Genomic DNA, 22,707 nt, shown 5'->3' with positions numbered 1-22,707 from the left:
CTTTGTTTAAGAATCCTTTTGTGTATTTCAATAAAGCAGGGGACAGAGTTTCTATAAAATCGTTATGGGCGATGTACGAAAAATTACATTTTAGTGTTGTTTTGTGTCTTTCGATATTTATTTAAGCTTTTTTGCCGAGTTCACTTTTATTGATGTTTCCTTTCAAAGCACAAGTTATGTTTTTGTAATTTATAATAATATGCATTTTGTTTTCTCGTTACATTGTTATGTTATTATATTTTGGATTTCAGTTATATATGTGTGTAGCCATTTTGATTCCCCCAGTAAACTGCCAAATGGTTTTGATGTGTTGTAATAGAATGTATCTAGAAATTTACTGATCCTCATCGCCCAATTCGTGCTTAATCTTGGAGAAATCGAAATCTTCGCCTGTACCTCGCTTAAAAATATCCAAAACATCGAGGCAAGTTGTTTCAAAGTGTGTAGTAGCATCGTAAGATTCCGAAATAAAAATTTGAGAATCGTTACCATTGTCAATGGGTTCAAAATAGTCGGAGATCGAAATGAACTTTTGTGCAATAGGTTCTAATAGGTCCAATCCTGGCTTAATTTCATTTTCTGGTTGATCGGTTTCTACAGTTGTAGATACCATACCGACAAACCAGCCTTTGGCAGCAACTTGATGGGCATGGCTAACCAACGAAACATAAATATCTGATTTGCGACCGACTTGTTTTTGTGGAATGATAATTTGTGTGGACAAAGCATCTTTAGTATTACCAATTGGATGGTCCAACAAACAAATGCAGCGTATAACTTGGCCCTTCTTTCGTACCTGTAACACATTACAAAATACAAAACATTAGTTCTAACTAAATATAAACATGATATGCTATTAAATACTTTATCTGGAACATAGCTTGGGTCGCAATAGACCTGTTTGCATTTAGCAACTTCGTCACCGGAACGAACTCCAACGACCTTGCCACCCTCACCCAAGACAATTTCATCAATAGGCTTGTCCAACATGTATGTTCCGCCATAAATGGCCGACAGACGAGCAAAGCCTTGTGGCAATTCGCCCAAACCATACATGGGGTAGAGATATGGTGATTTTCCATATCTAGCCAAAGAATCTGAATACAATTTAATACGCTGAATGGTTTTAACGGCTGGCTCGTTCAAGTATTCATCATCCCGGAATAACGCCAACGCATGTCCAGTAAAATCTTGTGTGTTCTTGTCCAATCCGAATTTGTCGTATAGGGCTTGCATATTCGATTTGACAGGATCAAAGTCCTTCCAGGTCTTTGGATCATCTTCTTTAAAATCTTGGACATAAATTAAGAAGTTTCGAAAACGTCGTTTTTCAAACATTCCTGTAAAGCAAAAAAATAAAAGGGCATCAGTACAAATAATTTTAATACAGAAATTAAAAGGTGAAGGGGTTTTCATAAAAAATATTTTGTTGTTAACTACTTGTTTCTTTATAAATTATTTTTTTACAAAATTACTTTTAATGGAGTTTATCCGCTTTGAATAATTGAAATTCCGCGAGAATCTACTAATTACTTTTTTCGATATCATGAAGGAGAAAAAATGCCGCAGTTAAAAATTTGCATTCTTGCATGATCTGGAACAGAACATTTGTTTAACATAAAATAGTGAAAGAAGGTAGCATGGTGTAATTGTTACAAGGTGGGGTTTTTTGTTGTTCACATCAAGAACATCGAAATATCGAACAATATATTATTTTACAGTTAGTCTCATATGCTAAATCGGAAAATCCGTTCTCGGTTTTGTCATTTTCCATTGTATAATAATGTAACAATAAGCATTTGTTGTAAGTAATTCTAGTGTCAATGCCATTTTCTGGAATAATGCCAAATTGTTCGCTAATAAATTAAAAGGGACCTGACTATAATAGTTACTCAATGTCTATCTTGAATATTATTAATGTATGTTTGTACAATTAAAGAACAAAATCTTCGACTTTAGTTGACCTTTTCCCGGAAATGCCCATATAAAAGTTCTTCTTTTCGACGGCAAGTATGAACTGGAACATCTCAAAATTTCATCGCAATTATTGGTATGAACGTGGATTATATACTTCGCTCAATAAATAGCAAAATGACGGAACTGGGAATATTATTTTTTGGAAAGTCGCAAAGCAAAGATCTTCGCTGATTGAGTATAATTGAGTTTAACGCGTTAAACTGCGTAGTCTGCCAAAATTTGGCTCAAATGGTTTTTATATATATTTTTTTTTTAACCAATAGTTGGTTAAAAAAAAATTATATAAAAAAATTATATAAAAACCATTTGAGCCAAATTTTGGCAGACTACGCAAAGTGGTTCAGCAGTTATATAGCTTTTACCCAAGATTTAGGTAAATACTCGGGTATTTACCAATTTAAAATAAAATTTGAAAATATTTCGGCCCGTACCTAAATTCAGTGCCTTGCTTACTAAAAATACAAGGTATATTCATGGCCCAAATATCAGGTCACTCAAAAGGCTAATTCCTTCAAAAGTACAACACTGCACCTACATCTATGATACCGCCTACGGGGGGCAGAGCTGAATGCTAACGGACGCGTCCACAGGTTGCGGATAGTGGTCCAACGCCATTCGTTGGGTAACTGTGAATAACCAATAAACAGTCGCGGACAATCAGCGGGCTCAGGGGGAAAGTCTCGGAGGAAATGACCGAGTGCCTATGATCCCTGAGCCGACGAGGCGAGAAATGCGCCCCCTCTCTTATATCCATTTTAAAGGTCTGGGACACTACCTTCTTAAAGTGTCTCCCCTAACGCTGGGGTGTCATGCGACCTCGTGCCTATCAGTGTTCCACGGTTTGCAGTCAGGGTACCGACGGTATTAGAACGGAGCCTTGTCGATACCTGGGCGCCTCAACAAGTTTTTCAGGCTTAATTGCCAAGTCCTTACAATGGTAAGAGGCTATGCCATGGTCGACCTCAAAGCCTCACACACAGCACTTTCTATGGAGACGTCTTTTAATACCATGATGATGACAACATGGAAACTACGGTGATAAACACAGTAGCAACTATGGTGTCTCCTCTGAAGCAAGGAGTGTCCTCCCAGTTGCTGACTAGGGAAGTAAACCCTGGCGAGGTTGAGGATCTCGACTCAATATCCACGACCTGCAGTGACGTCGCGAGACTACTCAGGCAGTTGGCTTTCGAAACAGATGCTGACACCGATGAGACTCCCATCGTAAAGATGGATGACTCATCAGTACCATTATCTGCTAGGAGATCGCTGCCAAGAAAATGTATCGGAGAGCAGTAAATTACTGTAAACGATACATCGGACGGGACAGCGACTTCATCACGGGGAAGAGGTTCCTGTTAATCAAGAGGAACCTCAAATTCATTAGGAAGTTCTCTAGGAACTATCCTGATGATATTGAGAGGAACTTCTTGATTGATAGGATCCCCGACCCAGTACTAGGACCACAGCGGTAGTCCCTTCTAAGAAGGAGAAACCTGTTGATGGCCCTGGTACATCCAGGAAGCTGATGCCTGAGACGGATAAGCCCTCAGTACCCCCAAAGGGTACACTGAGTACTGAGACGTCCCAGACATCAGAATCCACAAAGACAGAAGGCAGGGGACTGTCAAAGTCGGCCCGAAGGAGAGCCCGTAAAAAGGCCTCCAAGAAGACCGATAAGACACAACCGCCCTCTGTCAATCCACCTTCTGCCGAATTGCCAAAGCTGACAGCCAAGGCGGTGACAATTGGGCAGTCGGCATACCTCTGCAGTAGTTGCTACCCCGGGTGCCAAATCTCGGCCACAGCTCACGGCTGTGAGGTTCTCGGAGGAGCAACAACCTGCTGCGAAGAGGCCCACGCAGTCGTCGGCCGTACAGAGCTCTTCTTCGTTTGCGTCGGTGGTAGCGTCGAAGGAGAAACCTGCCAAGAGCAGCGATTGTGGGGTGAACGCCAAACACGCTGCCTCGAAACAGGTAGCCCAGACACCTACAACTGCGCAAAGCGACAATGCTGATTCGAAAGAGGTTCCGGAAGATCTGGGGTAGCGATCATCGACCGAGCTGACCCCGACGGGTTCATCAGTGAGGATAGATGGGAGCTGGTCGACAGTTATCTGAAGGACCTCTTCCTATCCGACGAGGTTGATCGAGAGATCCTGCGGTTTGGCCTGACCTCCTCTTACAAAGGGGTAAAGGTTTTTGACTGTCGCTTCAGATTTCCTTAAGAAGACAATCAGATCAATCTGCATCACAGTAGAGCAGCAGCTGCTGAACTGCTACTCACCCTCTCTTCCTCAAACATCGACGTGGCGCTCATTCAGGAGCCTTATCTATACAAAGGCAAGGTGACTGGACTGAGCGACATAAAATACACGCTTTTGTCTACCTCCAATGGAGAGAAGGTGAAAACGTGTATTCTTGCTAAAAAAGAGCTAAATTTAATGCTTCTTTCTAATTCCAGCAATGGAGATATGACGACAGCAAGACTAGACAGAGGTACCTCGAAGCCACTGATAGTCTCTGCCGTCTATCTTCCCTATGAGGCTCCTGACCCACCCGGTACTGTTGTATGCCGCCTATTGGAGGAGATGGGCAGAGTTGGTGATATCATCATCGGATGTGACGCCAACGCACATCACTTCCATTGGGGAAGCAGCAACACAAATACAAGAGGTGAGTCCATTTTCGAGTTTATACTTAGCTATAATCTTAGAATTTGTAATAGAGGCAATACACCAACTTTTGTAAATAGGGTAAGAGGTGAAGTCATCTACATAACCCTCACAAATATGGACGACTCTGGGGTCATAAACTGGGAGGTGTCTGAGAAATGCTCCTTTTCGGATCTTATATATAGGAATCCTCGGAAGACGAACTGGGACAAATTCAAAGCTAAAACAGCAGTCTCTATCCGGGAACGTAATGATCTCAAAACGACTGAGGATATTGAATTAGCTGTGAAAAATATCACGGCCACTCTTCTGAAGAGCTATGAGGCTTCCTGTTCCCTAACATACCCTGGGAAGAAATCTCAGCCGGAATGGTGGTCACAAGACCTTGCAACCTTGCGGAAGGCTGCAAGGAAAGCTTATAATAGAGCTAGTAAGACAAAGCTCAGTACAGATTCGGATGTTTATAAAAGACAATTCAATAGGTACAAGGGCGAAATCAAGAAAGCTAAACGTGAGTCTTGGGTCTGCTATGGTGAGTCGATCGAAGGAGTCAACGAAGCGGCCAGATTCCGCAGAGTACTATCTAAGGATCCAAAATCCATAGGATGTATTAAGCGAAGTGATGGTACGTGGACAAACTCTGGTAGTGAGACTCTTGATCTTCTATCATCAACCCACTTTCCTGGTTGCAAGGACTATAGGGAAGATGCGCAGTGTGTGCATCAGCCTACAATTCGGACGAAGGCAGAGGAGAAGATGATAGAAGATACTATACGATACCCAAAACTGATATGGGCGATAAACAGTTTTCAACCCTATAAATCTCCTGGTCCAGATGGTATAATACCGGCCATGCTGCAACACGCAGATGAACGTACAATATCATTTCTGCAGGACATTTTTAGAGCTTGTTTACTTCTGTCGTACATACCAAGTCTATGGAAAGAGGTTACCGTGACCGTCATCCCGAAAGCCGGGAAGCCGAGTCATACGCTACCTAAAGACTATAGACCGATTAGCCTTTCTTCCTTTCTACTAAAAACTTTAGAAAGGTTATAGACCCAGAAATTAGAAATACCATTGACCGTAGTAAACTTAGTAAATCCCAGCATGCCTACCCCAAAGGCATGAGTGCAGAGCTGTATCCACAGGCAGCCTTGAATGCAATCTTGAATCTCCAACCATTGGATATTCTGATTAATTTCCAGGAGGCCAGGTGTGCCCTGAGGCTCCGGGAAACAGATGCCTTGAAATCGCTGAACTATGGTCATGCTAGGATGCTGGCATAACATAACGCCAGGTTATGACCTCTTTAGGGGGATAGTCATATCACTGATTATATTCCCCCCATAGGGACTTTAATGACATCAAAGTTAAATTTCCTAGTAGGGAATCCTGGACTATTGGCTCCCTACCTCTGCCAGGTCTGTCAATCTTCACAGACGGGTCCAAGATGGAGGAAGGCACTGGCGCAGGCGTCTACTGTAGGGAATTATGTATACAGAACTCATAAACTCAACAATGACAGTAGCGTTTTTCAAGCACAGATTCTCGCAATCTCGAAAGCGGCCGAGATAGTAAAAGCACTTAATGCCGACATTACGGGACCGGTGACTATTTATGTAGATAGTCAGGCGGCCCTGAAAGCGGTGAAGTCGCATACTATAAACTCGAAAGCAGTTCATGATTGTAAGACCGTTCTGAATGATATACGACAGACAGTTGGGCTATGTTGGGGTCCAGGAAATAACGACATTGAAGGGAATGAGATAGCCGACGAGCTTGCTCGAGGGGGGTCACAGTCGTCCAGTCTTCTGATTGAGAGATCTGTGAAACCCCCCATTAGCTATTTCATTTGCAGAATCCGTGGGGATTATTACTGGTCACTGCAAAGTTAGATCTCTCACTCCTAAGTGGGACTCCAGTGGAGAGGATTACTGTCGTCTATGTGAGGACGAAGAAGAACTGGAAACAATTGAGCACATCCTCTGCAAATGTCCATCGCTGATCAGCAGAAGATATAAACAGTTTGGATGTTATGAAATTGATAATCTAGTCTTCTTCTCCAAAATAAACCCAACCAAATTCTAGGCTTTGTCAAAAAATTGACTTGGCTAAAATAATCTCTCTTCCGCCCCTTCTTCTCACTATTTTTCTCTCTATTCTTCCACTATCTTTTTTTTTCTTCTTTTCGTTATAGGTACACTTATACATAAAGGATGATCACAATTGACATAGTTTCCGAGTGGACGGTTGTTACAACAACCGTACATCCCTAACCTAACATAATACAAGGTAGGGTAGCTTGAGGTGAATAACAAAAAAAAACAACTATGAACGTGTGGCTTCTTCTGCCAAAAATAAATATAAAATAAATAAATAACAAGTGTTTGTGTTTATTTGCCATTTTTTCAACACAAAACTAAAAACGCGAAAAATTAATGAAAGGTTATGATTTTTCCCAAAATCCAGTAGGGTATACCATCAAATGTTTGTTTCATCCATAACAAAGTAATTACTTCCAGACGAACATGTTAAAAACATAATTTCCATTTCAATTAAATTTGAATATATTTTAATTTATTTAACATAGTATTCAAAAAATTACACACACACATACACAAAATATGTATTTTGATTTGATGGAACAAGCCACCTTTAGAAAAAATTGTAATCAGTTGGTAGCTGTGCCCCACCTTGTAATAATTATACCATACCATATTCACCTCAAAAGTTAAATACATGTATTTCAATGAATGTTACCAAAATACGCATTGCGTATGTTCACGTAGCGAACATGGTTTTTAAATAATAAAGATAGTGAATGTGTTGCTGTGGGTCTCTTGTGTAGAAGAGAGAACATTTAGTTAAACAGGGATCTATTTTTGTCTACAGTCCACTTGAGATAAGAGATTATTTTGGTAAAATGTTTGTACACATTAATAAGATAGGAGTTTTCTATTGCCACATGTGGTATGTTTGGGTGAGATTACGGGGATTAATCTTCACTACAGACTGATAAGTATGTGTAACGTGCTTGCCACATTGAGATAAAGAATTGTGTGTGTCCACTACATGTGTTATGGCAGATGCACTCTCTCTCTTTTACACATTAGTCTAAGATAGGTTAAGTCATATTGTAATAATTAGTTCTTAAGAAACCCTTTTTTATATTAATAAATTAGTGTGTAAATGCACCACAAACAATACAGAAGTGCTTTCACTCCGCGGACAGTATCCGCGTAAGATCCCTAGTTTTTCAGCGAATAAAAATATAAAGCAAAGTTTCGCCGTTTTCAATTTATTGAATTTAGGTACGGGCCTTACAGAAACAGGTTGTTATATAAATGAAATGAAAAAAGGAAAAAAATTTCCCTCCTTAAATATATATATATATATATAGGAATTTTCGGCAAAAGGTAAACCAATTTCGGAGAATTAGTTTTTTTAACTTTGCTTAAATTTCAGAGAATTAGTTTCTTTAACTTTGCCTAAATACGCGAAGTAACGGCAAAACGTATAAAGAAAGACCACATTCGTCATTTTTTCTTCTTGTTCTTAGCATAAATACTAATTTAATGACTATAAATGTAGACACTGCCGAAACAAAAACTGTAGAATCAAAAATGTAACGTGAGTGACCGACAAAAATCCCTCGCAAATAAGTAGTATGCCAAATTTTGAAAGTGCAATAATAATGCTTGATATCTCTTATTCATGTAAAGAATATTTAAAGTTCAAAATATTCATACAATTCGCAGAGTTTTCCCATTTTTAGCAATGATGTCTAAATACATGTATATTTGAAGTCGCATGAATGACCGCTCTTTTGTGGCTTTTATCTCAAAAGTTAAAAACCGGAGGCTCCCAATTTCTTTTTACCACTGATAGTACTCTTAAAGTTGTACAAAAAGTATTAAGGGAGAATTGTAAAAAATGTAATTGTTTTTTATTTAACATTTAAATTTTTATTTTTGATTCTAATGAAGTGCCCATATGTTTTTTTTGTTTTTAAGAATATGCTAAATTTGTGAAAGAATACGTTATTAGAATGAGATGAAACTCGTAAAAGATCTTCCAAAAAAGTTTTTTTCCAATTCTTAGAATTACAATTACAAATATTGATTGTAAGGTGCACTGTATATATATTTGTTAAGGGGACCTCCCCATTCTCGGGGTCAAAAAAAAATATTTAATTCGAATCTACACTAATTCAAGATTATCCCTACAAAATTGCATGTGAAAATCTCAAGAACTCTTGAAGATATAGCCGATTTATTGAGTCAGCATCAAATGACGGCTAAAGGGCTTTTCAAACTTTAAACGCGTTGTTCTCTTTTGCGAATGACGGGCACGATAACACAAAAACTAATAACCCAATCGATTCCAATTTTTTACACATTTCTCTGTGAGTGTATAGCTATCGTATGAACTAGGATAAAGCCAATCGGTTAATATATTAAACAACAACAAAACAATTGCAAAATTTTTTGTAAATTATTTTTCTTCTCTTTTAAATCTTCAAATATATATGTCCAAAGTTACAAACCTTAACAAGCATTGGTATTGATTTACCAGCCCATTGAAAATCTTGAAAAAATAAAATCGAGAATGGGAGGGGTTCCCTTAAATGCCTATCCATTTGATAACTTTTAGTTTATCTGCGGTATTAGCAAAGCATGAACAACTTTACATTTTACTTGAAAGGGTAGATTTAAGTCTGAAGCATAAATTGTGCGTAATAAAGATAAAATCTTACCCTTCAATAAGACTGGTATAATGGAAATTTCCATCACTATGCAAAGAATCAAACAATATACCACTAACAACAGAATAAACGTAGGTAAATGGGTGTGTCGACCAGTAACATTTTATAACACACAGCTAAGATGCTCTTGTTCGACTCAGGACTCTTCAAATTTTCAAAACGTGAAAATATTTTCCAAAATGTTTCCAAAAAAAATTCCAGTTTGACAAATATTGAAGATGTTGTGTTAAGTATCATCATACTCATCATCATACTAAAAAATTGTTTTCAATTTAGATAAATTAAAAATGTTTAGCTGTAAATGGTTTTATCGTCGCTTGATTTAGTAAATCGAAGCCTGAAGAGCATACTTTAAACAAATGTATCGAATTGTGTTCAGTTTATATATGTAGTTGAAAATTCAGTTAAATGACACATAATATTAAAAAAAAGTGGTAAAAAACGTCATCGTTTAAAATAGATTTTATAAAATAAATATTCGCATTGTTAGGCGAAAAGGGAAATTTCCGAAAATGTTAGGGGAAAGTTATAAATATGAACATAAACTAAACGAATGGGCAGCCATATTACTTTACAAAATATGTATAATACACATGGTTTCCCAACGTAACAATAATTAACTAAAATTTAGTCCATTGCCCTGTATGTAGACAATGTTTTCTCTGTAACAAACAGATTACACCACAATCAAACGAACGTATCCATACGAACACCGTATGAAAATATGTACATTACTAGAGGATAGCTTTCACCAGTTTAGCTACACCATACATCAAGTTTCTGTACACAGAATTAATGCAACTACCATAAATAGGTAGGTTAAAAATAAAAATTGTCCTCAAATTCACAGGACATTATTTTTGAATTATGTTTTCATGTTAATTTTTTAATCATTTGAAATAAGATTATGTCCCTTGAATAAGCTCCAGGATATATATTTCGAAAATATTTAATTGACAAACTGTATAAACTTCGTTTTAATAATAAACCTTACATTGGGAAGAAAATATCTATTAATTTAGAAACTTTTAAAGAATATAAACTCTTAAATAGCAGTGAGTTAAACTAAAATTAGATAACAGTTGTCTACAAACAAGATCTGCTAAACAAATTTTGATCCTTCTCTGAACCCCGTCGTCAGTATTCAAAAAATACACAAAAAGTATATGTGCGCAATAAAATGAAAAATGTCATTGCTACTTCAGTCCTCGTTCGGGTGTTTGTATACGTAAAATCACAATTTCATTTCCATCTGTTTCTGGAACAAATTTGCGATAATAAAACCCTATACTTGACAAGTAAAATGAGCAATGGTTTTACCATTGATTTAGTAATTAATATATTTATTTCGTATAATTTTCATTGTTCCAAATCAAATTCCCCAGAGATAAAAAATAAAAGCACAATGAAAACGATTGAATCTCGCCACAAAAGAACAATGAACGAATGTTAAATGAAAGAAAAATTGCAATAATTGTTAACATTCACACACATACACTTGGTTTAGCGCACAGTCATCTCTACGCTTTTATGTATAATTTTTCAATGTTCGTTAACGCTACTATAAAATACGTGTCAAAAATTGTGAGAAGGGGGCAGAAGATGAACTAAACTTACATACTTTGTACATATCAACTAATTACAAAATGTATATTTACAATCTGACGATAATAATTTCGAAGAAAAATAAATTATATCAAATATCTACTTACCCATTAAATCGGATGCCAAAGCTTCCTTTTGATCAACGGGAACCTTTGCAATTTTTCCTCCCTTATAGACGTAACTACCCTCGATGGACTTAAATTCGAGGTAACGGGTGACGCCCGTATGTATTAACAATTTTACCAGCTGTCCATTAGCCATTAAGAATTTTGGAATTAAGTCCACGTTCCAATCGCGGCCGCGCCCATATTTATCACCGGGGACCTCGATATTAAAACGTTGGAAAAGTTCTTCCAAAGGTGTTATAGAAGCCGATTCACCACCATAGTACTTGTTTCGGTCGATATGCAATACCTTCTTGCCAGACACGGAAAGCATACCACTTAAAATGCACTCCTTTAGACCGGTTCCCAAAACAATTGCATCGTATTCTTCATTCATTTTGTTCTTTGTTTAAGAATTAATACGGAAAAGAATTTCGTTTGCAATCAGCTACTTTTTGTTGAAACGAAAAAGACCACCGTCCTTTCACCGAACACTGCTGCTTTTGTAAACGTTCAATAAAATTTTTCTATTCGTTTTTCAATTCACATCGTTTCACATCACAATTATTCGCAATAGTGTCATCACGTATCGCTACAAGTTATTGCATACGTATCGTACAAGAAGTTAAGTAAGTAAGTAAATTTTTTTTATTGAGTCTTCTTCTTATTTCGATAACATGGTTAATGTAAAGTGATGACATGATAATTTAGAACTATATTTGTCTTATTCTAATCCAATAATTATGTTATCGAAAAGAAGAAGAGACTCAATAAATTTACTTACTTACTTACTTAATCCAATAATTAAATACATTGATGCTACATGCTTAAAATTAATCTACGAATATGCGTACGTGCAAAATGAATGAAGAGCAAGGCTTGCTCACGGCCTTAACATTTTTTTAACAGAGCGTGTGTGTCTGTAGATAATAAATTACTTAAAAATACAAAACAATTAAAAAGAGATAACAAGAGACTGTTAATATCTTTATCAAACAGCGAGTATTTTAGATGAACATATGGTTAAAAAAGTATGTATGTGTAAATATCACAGATGGTGTTTAGAAAATATATGTCAAAACAAAACACATAAATTAAAACGAAAGATCATAACTCAAAAATTGAATTTATAAATATAATGTTTAGCCTGGGCTCTTTGTGTTGGCTTATAAAAATCAGGTACATTACAATTGTCTGGATCAATGTCGAGGCTTTCGTTGATAATGCTCACAACAAGAAGTTAAGTTGAGGTGCCTTTAGATAGTACAATTTTCAATTTCTTGTCTGTTCACGTACACCAAATATTGATAGAAATTTGGTATGATCTTGTACTGTAATAATCTACTAATTTTTACTATTTTTGTCAATATCCATGGTCCAATTATACAAGGTAACTGTAATACTCAGCTAATATAATTCCAACGTAATACTTGAGTCAATTTGAATATGAAAAATTATGTTGATATTGATATTATTCTTTATTAAATTTAATTCCGTACACAATTTAATTAATTTGCTACCTGGGAAAAATTTCGTAATTAATTTAATCCATTTGCCTACTGAGAAAGTTTGAAGCACTAAATCTGTTTTCATAAAATAATTCCCGATTTCTAGCATTTTCATATGTGGCTCGATTACAAGCAATGTTTAGGTGCGATGTAGTTATATATTTGATAGATTTTCATTCATGATTTTTCAATTTTATTCTGTAAATTTGAACATTTTGAAGATAAATAGAATTTATTGGTATTTCGTATGTTTTGTTTACATTTGTTCGACATATCAAACTGGCACAAGTGTTACATCCAGGGCTGCCAGATTTTTTTTTGGAAAAATCGTCAAAATGACGATTTTTTTTATCAAAAATCGTCAAAAATTTAAATACTCACATTTAGATATATTTAAATATATTTTTTTTATTAAAATGAACATAAAGGAGGTATTCAATTTATTAAACACGTTTTTTAAAGCTAATCAAGAAATTCATTTATTTTACAAATATTTGAATAGTCATTTCGACTTTAATAAAGTCATTCATTTTGAAAAGAAATATTTGTGGTAATCATTTTCAACAAGTCGGTTTTAATTAATGTATCATAACAATTTTTTTTGTTAACTTTTAAATAATCTTTGGTATAAATTTCTCCATTGAATTTCGACTTTTCGTTTTATTAAGATTTATTTGGCTGAAAACACGCTCAACATTTGCTGAGGAATGGGGTAATACCAGTACCTTCCGTAAAAATTTAGTTATAGGAAAAACATATGAACCATCACCACGTTTCAAATCAAATATTGCATTCCAAAAACGAAATAAATCGGTTTCATCATTTTCACAAATGTTATCAAAATCAAACAACCGTAGTTTGAAAAAAATGAATTATTCTTTTCATTACTAATATACGTGGGACTTATCATAGATACAATTTTATAAATGCTTTCAAATCGAATCTTTTTAAAATTGTAATAACTTTGTATAAATTGAAACTTAAATTTAATATAACAACGTTTCCGTTCACCAATTTTCTTCAATTTGCCCGTGTCAAAAACCAACAACCGTTAACTTTTATTTGTTTTGTTGCTGCCTACCCAGAGAACGGCACAGCTGATTGGTAGTTTTTCATCTATCTGGGTAAAAGTAAACTGTTGTTGGCTTTGTAACAGTCACATATGCACACACACATATGCCAAATATTCAAATTCTTTTTACTTTTTCTTTCGCTTTATACATTTTTGATGTTGCCAGAACAAAAAGAACCCAAATATTGCAATATTACTAAAATGACCAAAAATCGTCATTTTTTGGGCAAAAATCGTCAAATCGTCATTTTTCAATTTTTGACCAAAAAATCGTCAAAATGACGATAAATCGTCAAATCTGGCAGCCCTGGTTACATCCCGCTTGTTCGACAAAACATCAATTGACGGATTTTCTGTAGTAATTTCGTCGATTACTTCCTCCAGTACTTACTTTTGCATCCACTAGTATAATACGAATGATACTATTGATACTATTCATAGCAAGGTAGATGTATTAGGTAGTCGCATGGACCCAGTTATTTGTAACATTAAATGTCAAAACAAATTGTTGTAAATTTTAATTCGCATTAAATAAAAAAATAAAAAATATATATTTTTTTAAATAACATTTGAATTTCGTGAATTTTTCCAATTTTACTTCGAGAGAACAATAGAAATTCGGCAGTAAACAAGTATTAGAGATTTTTAAAACAAAATCTTGGTCAATTTGACCCGCTAAATATTGACCGATCGTCCCGAAAACATCCGTACTTATTCGGTGGCCAGACCCACCTTCTGCGCATAATTTCGTGGTTTTCGGGTCATAATTGTGGTCTGTAAATATAACCAATCACTACCTATACCAATAGAAGCCGTCTTAAACAAGAACCGAATCTACATGCAAAATATCCAGAATTCAACAATGGAAATTATTGAAAGATGCCGACACAGAAAATTTGTTTTCAGATAATAGTTTTCAGGCATTTCACTCGGGTCGTTATAATCTGATTACCAATTATAATGGACAGAGAGATGATAGTTGAGAGATGATACACGATATACGAAAAGGATCTAGAATCAATATATCATGCAGCTACAAACTCTTGACGCATTAAAGCATTTTGTTCTGATTGGCTGAATCATATTTGCTTAAATTTTGAAATGTCAATGCGAATTGAATTTTATTTGCCTTGTTTATAAATTTTGACATATAATGTTACCAAAAAGTTGCTTTGTGTAGTAATTCGCCGATGCGACTACCTAATATATGTGCCTTGATTCATAGCATACACCATTAACCCTTTCAGTGTCAAAATTTTTTTTGTTCGAAAAAAAATCTAAAATTTTGTACTTAGAATCATATAAAGGCATAGAGTTTAAAAAAAGCAATTTTCATTTTAACCCTCGGACAGTTTCTTCTGTTTTCAGCAAAAACAAAAACATCAATGTTAACGGTACATAGGATAACCGAAAATTCGCAAAGAGAAATGTCGAATATGTTCGACAAAAACACTGAAAGGGTTAATGATTTTTATTTAAGGGTATGTACTTATTTCAGTACCCCAAAGTAATAGTACGTTTACATTGTATCGGATTTCGTTAACCCAGTGGGTTTCAATTGTCAATTCCATTGTATACAGGCCAAATAAATCCTCATAGAGTAGGTTAACCCGATAAAAAGTTCTAATGTAAATGCCGTTTAAGTACACATATTCTTTTGTTTCTCTTTGTTTGGTCCCGTTATTTTCTGGAATTTGCGTGATGCAAAAAAATATTGGTGGTTGAAAAATTTCATTCTTTTTCTGACAAATGAAAAGTAATGTTATAAATTGTGTGTGTTCCCAGTGAAATTTAAGTATTTTGTGTGTTTAAAGGTAAGCAAAATGCACACAGATAATTCTTTTTATTTATATAATCTTTATTTATTTATATAATATTCTTTGCCAAATTTCCAAAAAAAGAATAAATAAATAAAATAAAACACGTGACTTAAAGTATTTCTTTAAATTTGTATTTAATGAATTATTTCCAATTATAAGTGATTCTAATTTCAGACATACCTATCGCAAACTTTAACATGAATGAGGCTATACAAAAATTTATGACGTCAAAAATTATTTAACGTTCCTCAAGGTAAATTTTTATAGAGAAATTTTGCAACTTCTAAATGTTTCCATTTCCAAAAACCATTAATACTCCTAGATGTGTATTTTCGATAATATATAACGCGACGGATGGCTCAACGCGAGCATTCTGCTTAGCCCTTTAATTCTATGGTATAAGTACTTACGTAATTTTGCAGTTACTTTGTATAATTGTACCATAGTATCCATTCTTGATATAAATAAATAATATCAGTATGTAATTATACATGGTAGCTTTTGTCAGAAAGGAGAAAATACACATCTACCTTATGGGCAATAATGTCAGAATACATGAAAACAAATGAAACAAGTCGTTTCGCGAAAAATGAATGAAATGTCAGGTTTTTATCAAAATCGAGGTGGGGATATGATTTACATGTTGATTCATTCACAAATCATAAATTTCTTCTTACAATTTTAACTTATATTGTAGCATACTTTTAGGGGAAGTGGTTAATTTTTTGCTGTAAAAGAAGGGTCTAATCATTAGACTCTAATGTATTAGTATGATAATTAAATTTCAAGAACTTTTAATGACATAGAAAGTGTCAAAAGGAACACAACTACTATAAATAACTGTAAATACTTGGTAGTTGTACAGACTGGTTATTCATTCTTTTTTCTGGTTACCGGTTACACGAAAGAGAATAGCAACCAAATATCAACAATCAGATTGAGGTCGGCTGTTGACAAGAACACGCGTATGAGTGAAGAAATTAGGTTTTTTGTTTTTGCAATAAAATTACATACATCAGAATAGTGAAAACAATATATCGAATTATTTTATATTGAAAAATAAACAAAAATCCGCAAATAACTTGATTCGAAAACGTGATTTATACTTAATGAAATCAATGAAGAAAATCTCGCACTGCAAGTGGTTCTCATTCGTTCGTTTAATTAAAGTGAGAGATATATGTATATATGTAATGTGTATAAGTTAATGAAATATAAAAATAAACAATTCAACCATAAAAAACGAGTCAAAGAAGTGAACAACAGAAATTACAAACGAAGAAAAGAATAAGAAAATCGTCGAAATTTTTCTTATTGCCAAAAATAGGTAATACTAAAAACTGGCGACGTATAGTTATTTTTTTATCGATCTCATTGAAAAATTAGCTACACAAAGACAATTGTATATACGTGTTCCTACAGCAGTTTGGAATATTAGCTTCTAAGATAAAGCAAGTACACAACTCAATTGCCAATAACTAATAAGAAAAACCAGTCCACGAAGCAAGCTCTCACACAAAGCTAAAGGCAAAACAAAGCGAAAAATCGTTTGCAGTGGAAGAACCAGTTGTCGTTTTGCTGCTTACCATGTAGAATTTTAGAAAACAACGACAACGACATCTCACGATACCCAATATATGTACATTTGGCGAATTCAAACTTTATCTTGAATGCCTCTGAAGTCGGCCTCCATTGCAGTGCATTGAAACCTCTGTCATAACCATCGTCCGCTGGTTGTTGTGTTATTTATACTTTCATTTTAGACGTTTTGCACCCATTGTAAATTGATTCCAAGTAACTTTGGCATACAAGAAATATAAATTCGAATATATATTAGGTATATATATATATATATATATATTTATATGTTATTCTCAACGGTCGTTGATAAATATTGGGATATTACAAATAAGTTTTATATGTGTTTTAATATTGAAGATAATATTACACAAGGAAACATATATGTAAATAAACAACAGTTCAGCTAGAGCTCAATAATTAGTTTTTGGAGTTGACACAATTACCACAAAATGTTTTTTTTGGTGCGAAATTTAATTATTCAAATATGATTAATTATTTAAATGTTTGCATTTTTGGGCAACTCTCCCAATAGTCTCACGTTTTTAACTTTGACCGAGACCTCCTTCTATGGACAGGTGCAAATTTTTGGCTAAGCATTAGAGTCATTTCTCTCCTATGGATAGGTGCAGATTTTGGCTACGCATAAGTCATTTTTACGTGACACAGATATTAAATAAAAAATTCTATATTTTTGGGACATATAAAACTTATCATTTCCCGCAAAAAAAAAAAATGATGTTATAATCCGAAAATAAAAGTTTACTTATAGTAAAAATTTCATCTTTTCAATGTTGTTAAAATTTTAAGGTATTGAAAATAAAGCCAATAATTCTATAAAGTGAATTTTTTCAAGGTTGTTAGAATTGGTTTTTTGAATCCGAAGTACCAAACAATATTAACAACAATACTATATATTTTTTAATTCTTAATTGAAACATGAAACATGAACAATCGATAGTTACTCAACTCAAGAACAGCTGTACGGATTTTGCTGCTTTGTACCAATTCGAAATTAAAAACCAGTAAGGAAAGCAGTAAAGTCGGACAGGGCCGACTATATATCTGAACCGATTTCAAGGAAACTTATCAGAGATTAATTTTTATTAACTTCAGTACGTTGTGTCAATCGGCCTAGCTATGGATCTTTAGTGCACCATTTACCTAAAATCGGGCGAAACTATACATGGGAGCTATATCTAAATCTATACCGATTTTCACGAAACTTAGCACACATCATTCTAGACTTAATTCAGTACGCTATGCAAAAATTCGTGCAAATCGAAAGATTTTTAGGGACTTTGATGCACTTTGGTTCAAGGAAACTTATTAGAGATTAAGGGGCGGTAGTACAAAATGAAAAATTTCGCTGCTGCAAACATAAATTTACTGTGAAAAAAAATCATTTCGCCCCCCTGCGTACGTCCCTGATGGGAGCTATATCTAAATCTGAACCGATTTTCACGAAACTTGGCACACATCATTCTAGACTTAATTCAGTACACTATGCAAAAATTCGTGCAAATCGTAAGATTTTTAGGGACTTTTCACGAAACTTAGCACACATCATTACAGACTTAATTCAGTACGCTATACCAAAATTCGTGCAAATCGAAAGATTTTCTGGGACTTTGGTGAACCATTTACCAAAAATCGGGCGAAACTATATATGGGAGCTATATCTAAATCTGAACCGATTTTCACGAAACTTAGCACACATCATTCTACCATTAATTAAGTACGCTGTGCAAAAATTTGTGCAAATAGAAAGATTTTTAGGGGCTTTAGTGCACCATTTACCTAAAATCGGGCGAAACTATATATGGGAGCTATATCTAAATCTGAACCGATTTTCACGAAACTTGGCACACATCATTATAGGCTTAATTCAGTACGCTATGCAAAAATTCGTGCAAATCGAATGATTTGCAGGGTCTAAAGTCCGTAAATCGGACAAAAATATATATGGGAGCTATATCTAAATCTGAACCGATTTTTCCCAATTTCAATAGGGTTCGTCCTTGGGCCAAATAAATTTCAGCCAAATCGGATTATAAATGCGACCTGTACTTTGTTTACAATTTATATATATATGGGAGCTATATCTAAATCTGAACCGATTTTTCCCAATTTCAATAGGGTTCGTCCTTGGGCCAAATAAATTTCAGCCAAATCGGATTATAAATGCGACCTGTACTTTGTTTACAATTTAACATCAACAGACGGACGGACATGCATAAATCGACTCAGAAAGTGATTCTATGCATATTTGCCTGTTACAAACATATGCACAAAGACATATACCACAGTGTGGTGAAGGGTATAATGACGGTCTATATCGACGATAACTAAAAGTGGGTTCCCCAGCATATATAAATGTCATCTATTAAAGAAAAAAAAACACCATTGGATGAGCATTCAGGAGGTTTTTTTTATCCACTGAGTAAGGTCAAAACATAGCCTATTTATACGAATGAGTCTTTTACAGCCACATTGGTATTGGTGAAAGATGTGACTACGACCAATAACATTCATTCCTAAAAGGGCGCAAATCTTTATATGGGATATTGCAAAACTGTATTTATATCGGTTAGAAAATATGACTAAGACTATCAGTACACCTATAGTCTAAGACAATTAAAAAGCAGAAATCCCTGCTTCAAAATGTCAGTATCGGTTTTGGGGAACATCATAGATTAAAAAATTTTGCCTATGGTGTAATCTTCAATTTATACGTGTGGGCATTGTGTATAGTATAGCCACAAATCAGGAAAGAACACACAAAATCTTGCTGGCTTCAACACATTTTCACCCATTTTTTACATTATTAAGAGCACAGCATCCACGTAACCTATTATTTATTATCGCTATTATAGGACTATATGGATTTTTTTTTGATATTTACCGTTATGGCGAACCTCACAAACGACCCTGAACTTGAAATACTTTAAAACTGTTTTGAATATTCCCATATATACAAGCATGCATATAAAATAAGCTGCCTATTTCTGGACATCAGTTTCCGTGAATTTGTACGCTTTCCCTTTAAAGTAATTCTGAACAACAACCTGCAGTGATTTTAAATATTTGTATGAAAAATATTTCCACAATAGTTCTTCTATGACTATTTTGAATATTATAAATGGTTTTATGTTTCTTTTTAACTAAAAAAATGCAATTAAAAATCCATGTTTTATGCAATTTGGAGACGGAATTAAGACATTTTGTGTGGGGATCAGCTTTTCCAGAAAAAATGTGGAAAATTATGGAAGAACAACAATAAAAATATTTAAAAATATTTATTTCCCAGTTTATCAATATTCATCTACATGTTTTCAATAAGGACGAAATTATGGAAATGAAGCTTTTAAAATAAAGAAATCAACTATTTATTTTGTACCAGTAATATATATAGGTATATATTTGGTTTCAAATTGTTAAATCTGTTTTTATTTGTGATAATAGCGGCATTAAAAATCTTAGAAGCTAAATGTTTTTAATTGCTGTAGATAAATTCCACATATCATTTAAACATATATCTCTATAGCTTAAACTAACACTAACATTTATTACCTTTTACAGATTAATACCCATATGGAGTCAACTATAAATAATCAAAATGTGTTCGGTTACATTAAAGTTTACTAAAACGATGTAAAAAATGTGTTATGATCGTTTATGCGTTTTATAGAAAAAAACTTTTTTTAATCATTTTTGAAACTAATGGTGTCTTGTGAAAATGCCTTCTGCAAATACCGAAGAATTGAGGCGAAAGTTCACAGTTGTTCAACAACAAAGATCAGCACCCCCAGGGTTTTCAGCACCAGGTGCTGGAGTTGCTTCAAATTCATCGTCAGTTTACGATCCTCTAAACGCTTCATCTATTCCTTTAAGCTGTACAAATGCGGGATTCTTGACTGTCCAAGAGCCCGAAAGAACATACGTATTCCCGGGTCCAGGCATGCTTGGTGGAAATGTCATCAGTAGTACGACAACCGGTATACCAGGAGTGGCGATTATTAACCCAGCTCCTAATTCGTTAGGCGTAACTTTAGCGACGGGCCGCGGTCATGCTCGTTCCGTTAGCCATGGTGGTGGTGCTATCCTAGGTCCCAGCGGTCGCCCTATAAAATCTGCTTTGAAAGGACACCAAAGGGCTTTTTCACAAGGTCAAATTACGGATTCACCTGGTGCCACAAACACTCCTAGGGGTCACAGTAGGGTAGGGTCGAAAACTGATTTCATATTGCCACCCGGCCATAAAGAGGAAAATGAAACGCGTGAATTCGGACCCTCCGCACCATCTTCAGCGACCGGTCGTGGTCATTCTCGGCAAGCTTCTCGTTCCGAATCAATATATACACTGCGTCGCTCTGAAACTCCACCTTGGTGGAAACGTATTGGAATATGTCAAGCAGAAAAATGTGAAGAACGCACATATCGTATTGTAGTGCCAAATCATACCGTTCCGCCGAAAACACCAAAACGTGACCATCCAAATGGTCACTTTGTCGGTAATAAAATACGCACTACCAAGTATACCCTGCTCTCGTTTATACCGAAAAATTTGCTCGAACAATTTCACCGTGTAGCAAATTTATATTTTATTTTCATAGTCTTACTCAATTGGTTTCCTGCCATTAATGCATTTGGCAAGGAAGTTGCCATGATACCGGTCTTATTTGTTTTGGGTGTAACTGCTGTGAAGGACTTGTTTGAGGATCGTCGACGGAGATTTTCCGATAAAAGGATAAACAATTCAACATGTCGCGTGTATGATGGGTAAGTAGTTCTAGAAAATGTTTTTTCTTTATTATTTTTTAAAATGCGATATGGTAAACCGCTGACTAAAGTCAGGAAGTAGTGTTCGACTTTGTATCAATAGAATGAGTTTTGCCATGTTTCATTCGAAATGAACAAAAATTCATGGACAGAAAATGATTCTATGTCTATTCTGAAACGTACCTATGGATCTACCTTGTTTCTTTTTGTATGTAACAACATATGCCAAAAAACATGATACTCTTAATCATAATGTGGAGTAAGTTATAAAAATAATGTTGAAAAATGTTTGAATAGGGAAAGGAATATATTAAAATCGACATATTTCTACATATTACTGAATCATATTCCGATTTCACGACAGAGGCGTATACGATCTGAAACGCCCAAGACTTTTTCGCCCAACATCTGTCACCTCAGCCTAATGTTGTCTGCTACAACAACGACTGAGGCATATTTATTTTTTATGTCATATTTATTTTGAGTTTAACACAAAAAGTGACACAAACTGTACCCTTTATTATGCTGTATGTAATAAATACAGTTTGTAAATTCATTGTTACTGTCTAAATCAAATCAAATTAAACTCTCCACATCGATCCTAAATCATAATAAATCATTATTTATACAACCATTAATGGTTGAAGGACTATCATTTAACAAGTAGCTCCTATTTAATTAACATGCGGACTGTTGTCGCTGTCACCACACATGTATTATCATACATTACCTACAAAACCTTTCATAATAAATATATAAATACATATCTATACATGAACAAACATACGTACATGTATATGGTTCTGTTAAAGCCGTGTA

General features: G+C 34.8%; 2 protein-coding genes across 2 annotated transcripts; one reads left to right on the top strand and one right to left on the bottom strand.

The window, feature by feature from the left end:
• Positions 1-306: 306 nt before the first annotated feature.
• LOC133330420 (rab GDP dissociation inhibitor alpha) lies at positions 307-11,653 on the bottom strand. Its single transcript, XM_061538852.1, has 3 exons — positions 11,132-11,653; positions 865-1,340; positions 307-796 (listed from the first exon to the last, which is right to left on the bottom strand). Exons 1-3 carry the CDS (start codon positions 11,523-11,525, stop codon positions 335-337), a joined length of 1,332 nt encoding a protein of 443 aa, XP_061394836.1. The 5' UTR covers positions 11,526-11,653; the 3' UTR covers positions 307-334.
• A 9,138-nt stretch (positions 11,654-20,791) lies between these two features.
• LOC133330418 (phospholipid-transporting ATPase IK-like) lies at positions 20,792-21,892 on the top strand. Its single transcript, XM_061538850.1, has one exon. It carries the CDS (start codon positions 20,846-20,848, stop codon positions 21,890-21,892), a length of 1,047 nt encoding a protein of 348 aa, XP_061394834.1. The 5' UTR covers positions 20,792-20,845.
• Positions 21,893-22,707: the final 815 nt, after the last annotated feature.

Source organism: Musca vetustissima, unplaced genomic scaffold (assembly GCF_032173495.1).
Source record: "Musca vetustissima isolate MV318-11 ecotype Yass unplaced genomic scaffold, APGP_CSIRO_Mvet_v1 utg56110, whole genome shotgun sequence".
Lineage (NCBI taxonomy): Eukaryota > Metazoa > Arthropoda > Insecta > Diptera > Muscidae > Musca > Musca vetustissima.
The sequence above is the reverse complement of the archived record's forward strand: the minus strand, read 5'-3'. Positions and strand labels throughout refer to the sequence as shown.

What these genes read in the sequence shown, in the direction of transcription:
- LOC133330420 (XM_061538852.1), bottom strand. Translation starts at nt 11,525, where the DNA reads ATGAATGAAGAATACGATGCAATTGTTTTGGGAACCGGTCTAAAGGAG. An exon ending in TTTGGCATCCGATTTAATGG is followed by an intron (nt 1,341 to 11,131) that starts GTAAGTAGATAT and finishes TTTGCTTTACAG; the next exon opens with GAATGTTTGAAAAACGACGT. An exon ending in CAAGCTATGTTCCAGATAAA is followed by an intron (nt 797 to 864) that starts GTATTTAATAGC and finishes AATGTGTTACAG; the next exon opens with GTACGAAAGAAGGGCCAAGT.
- LOC133330418 (XM_061538850.1), top strand. Translation starts at nt 20,846, where the DNA reads ATGCCTTCTGCAAATACCGAAGAATTGAGGCGAAAGTTCACAGTTGTT.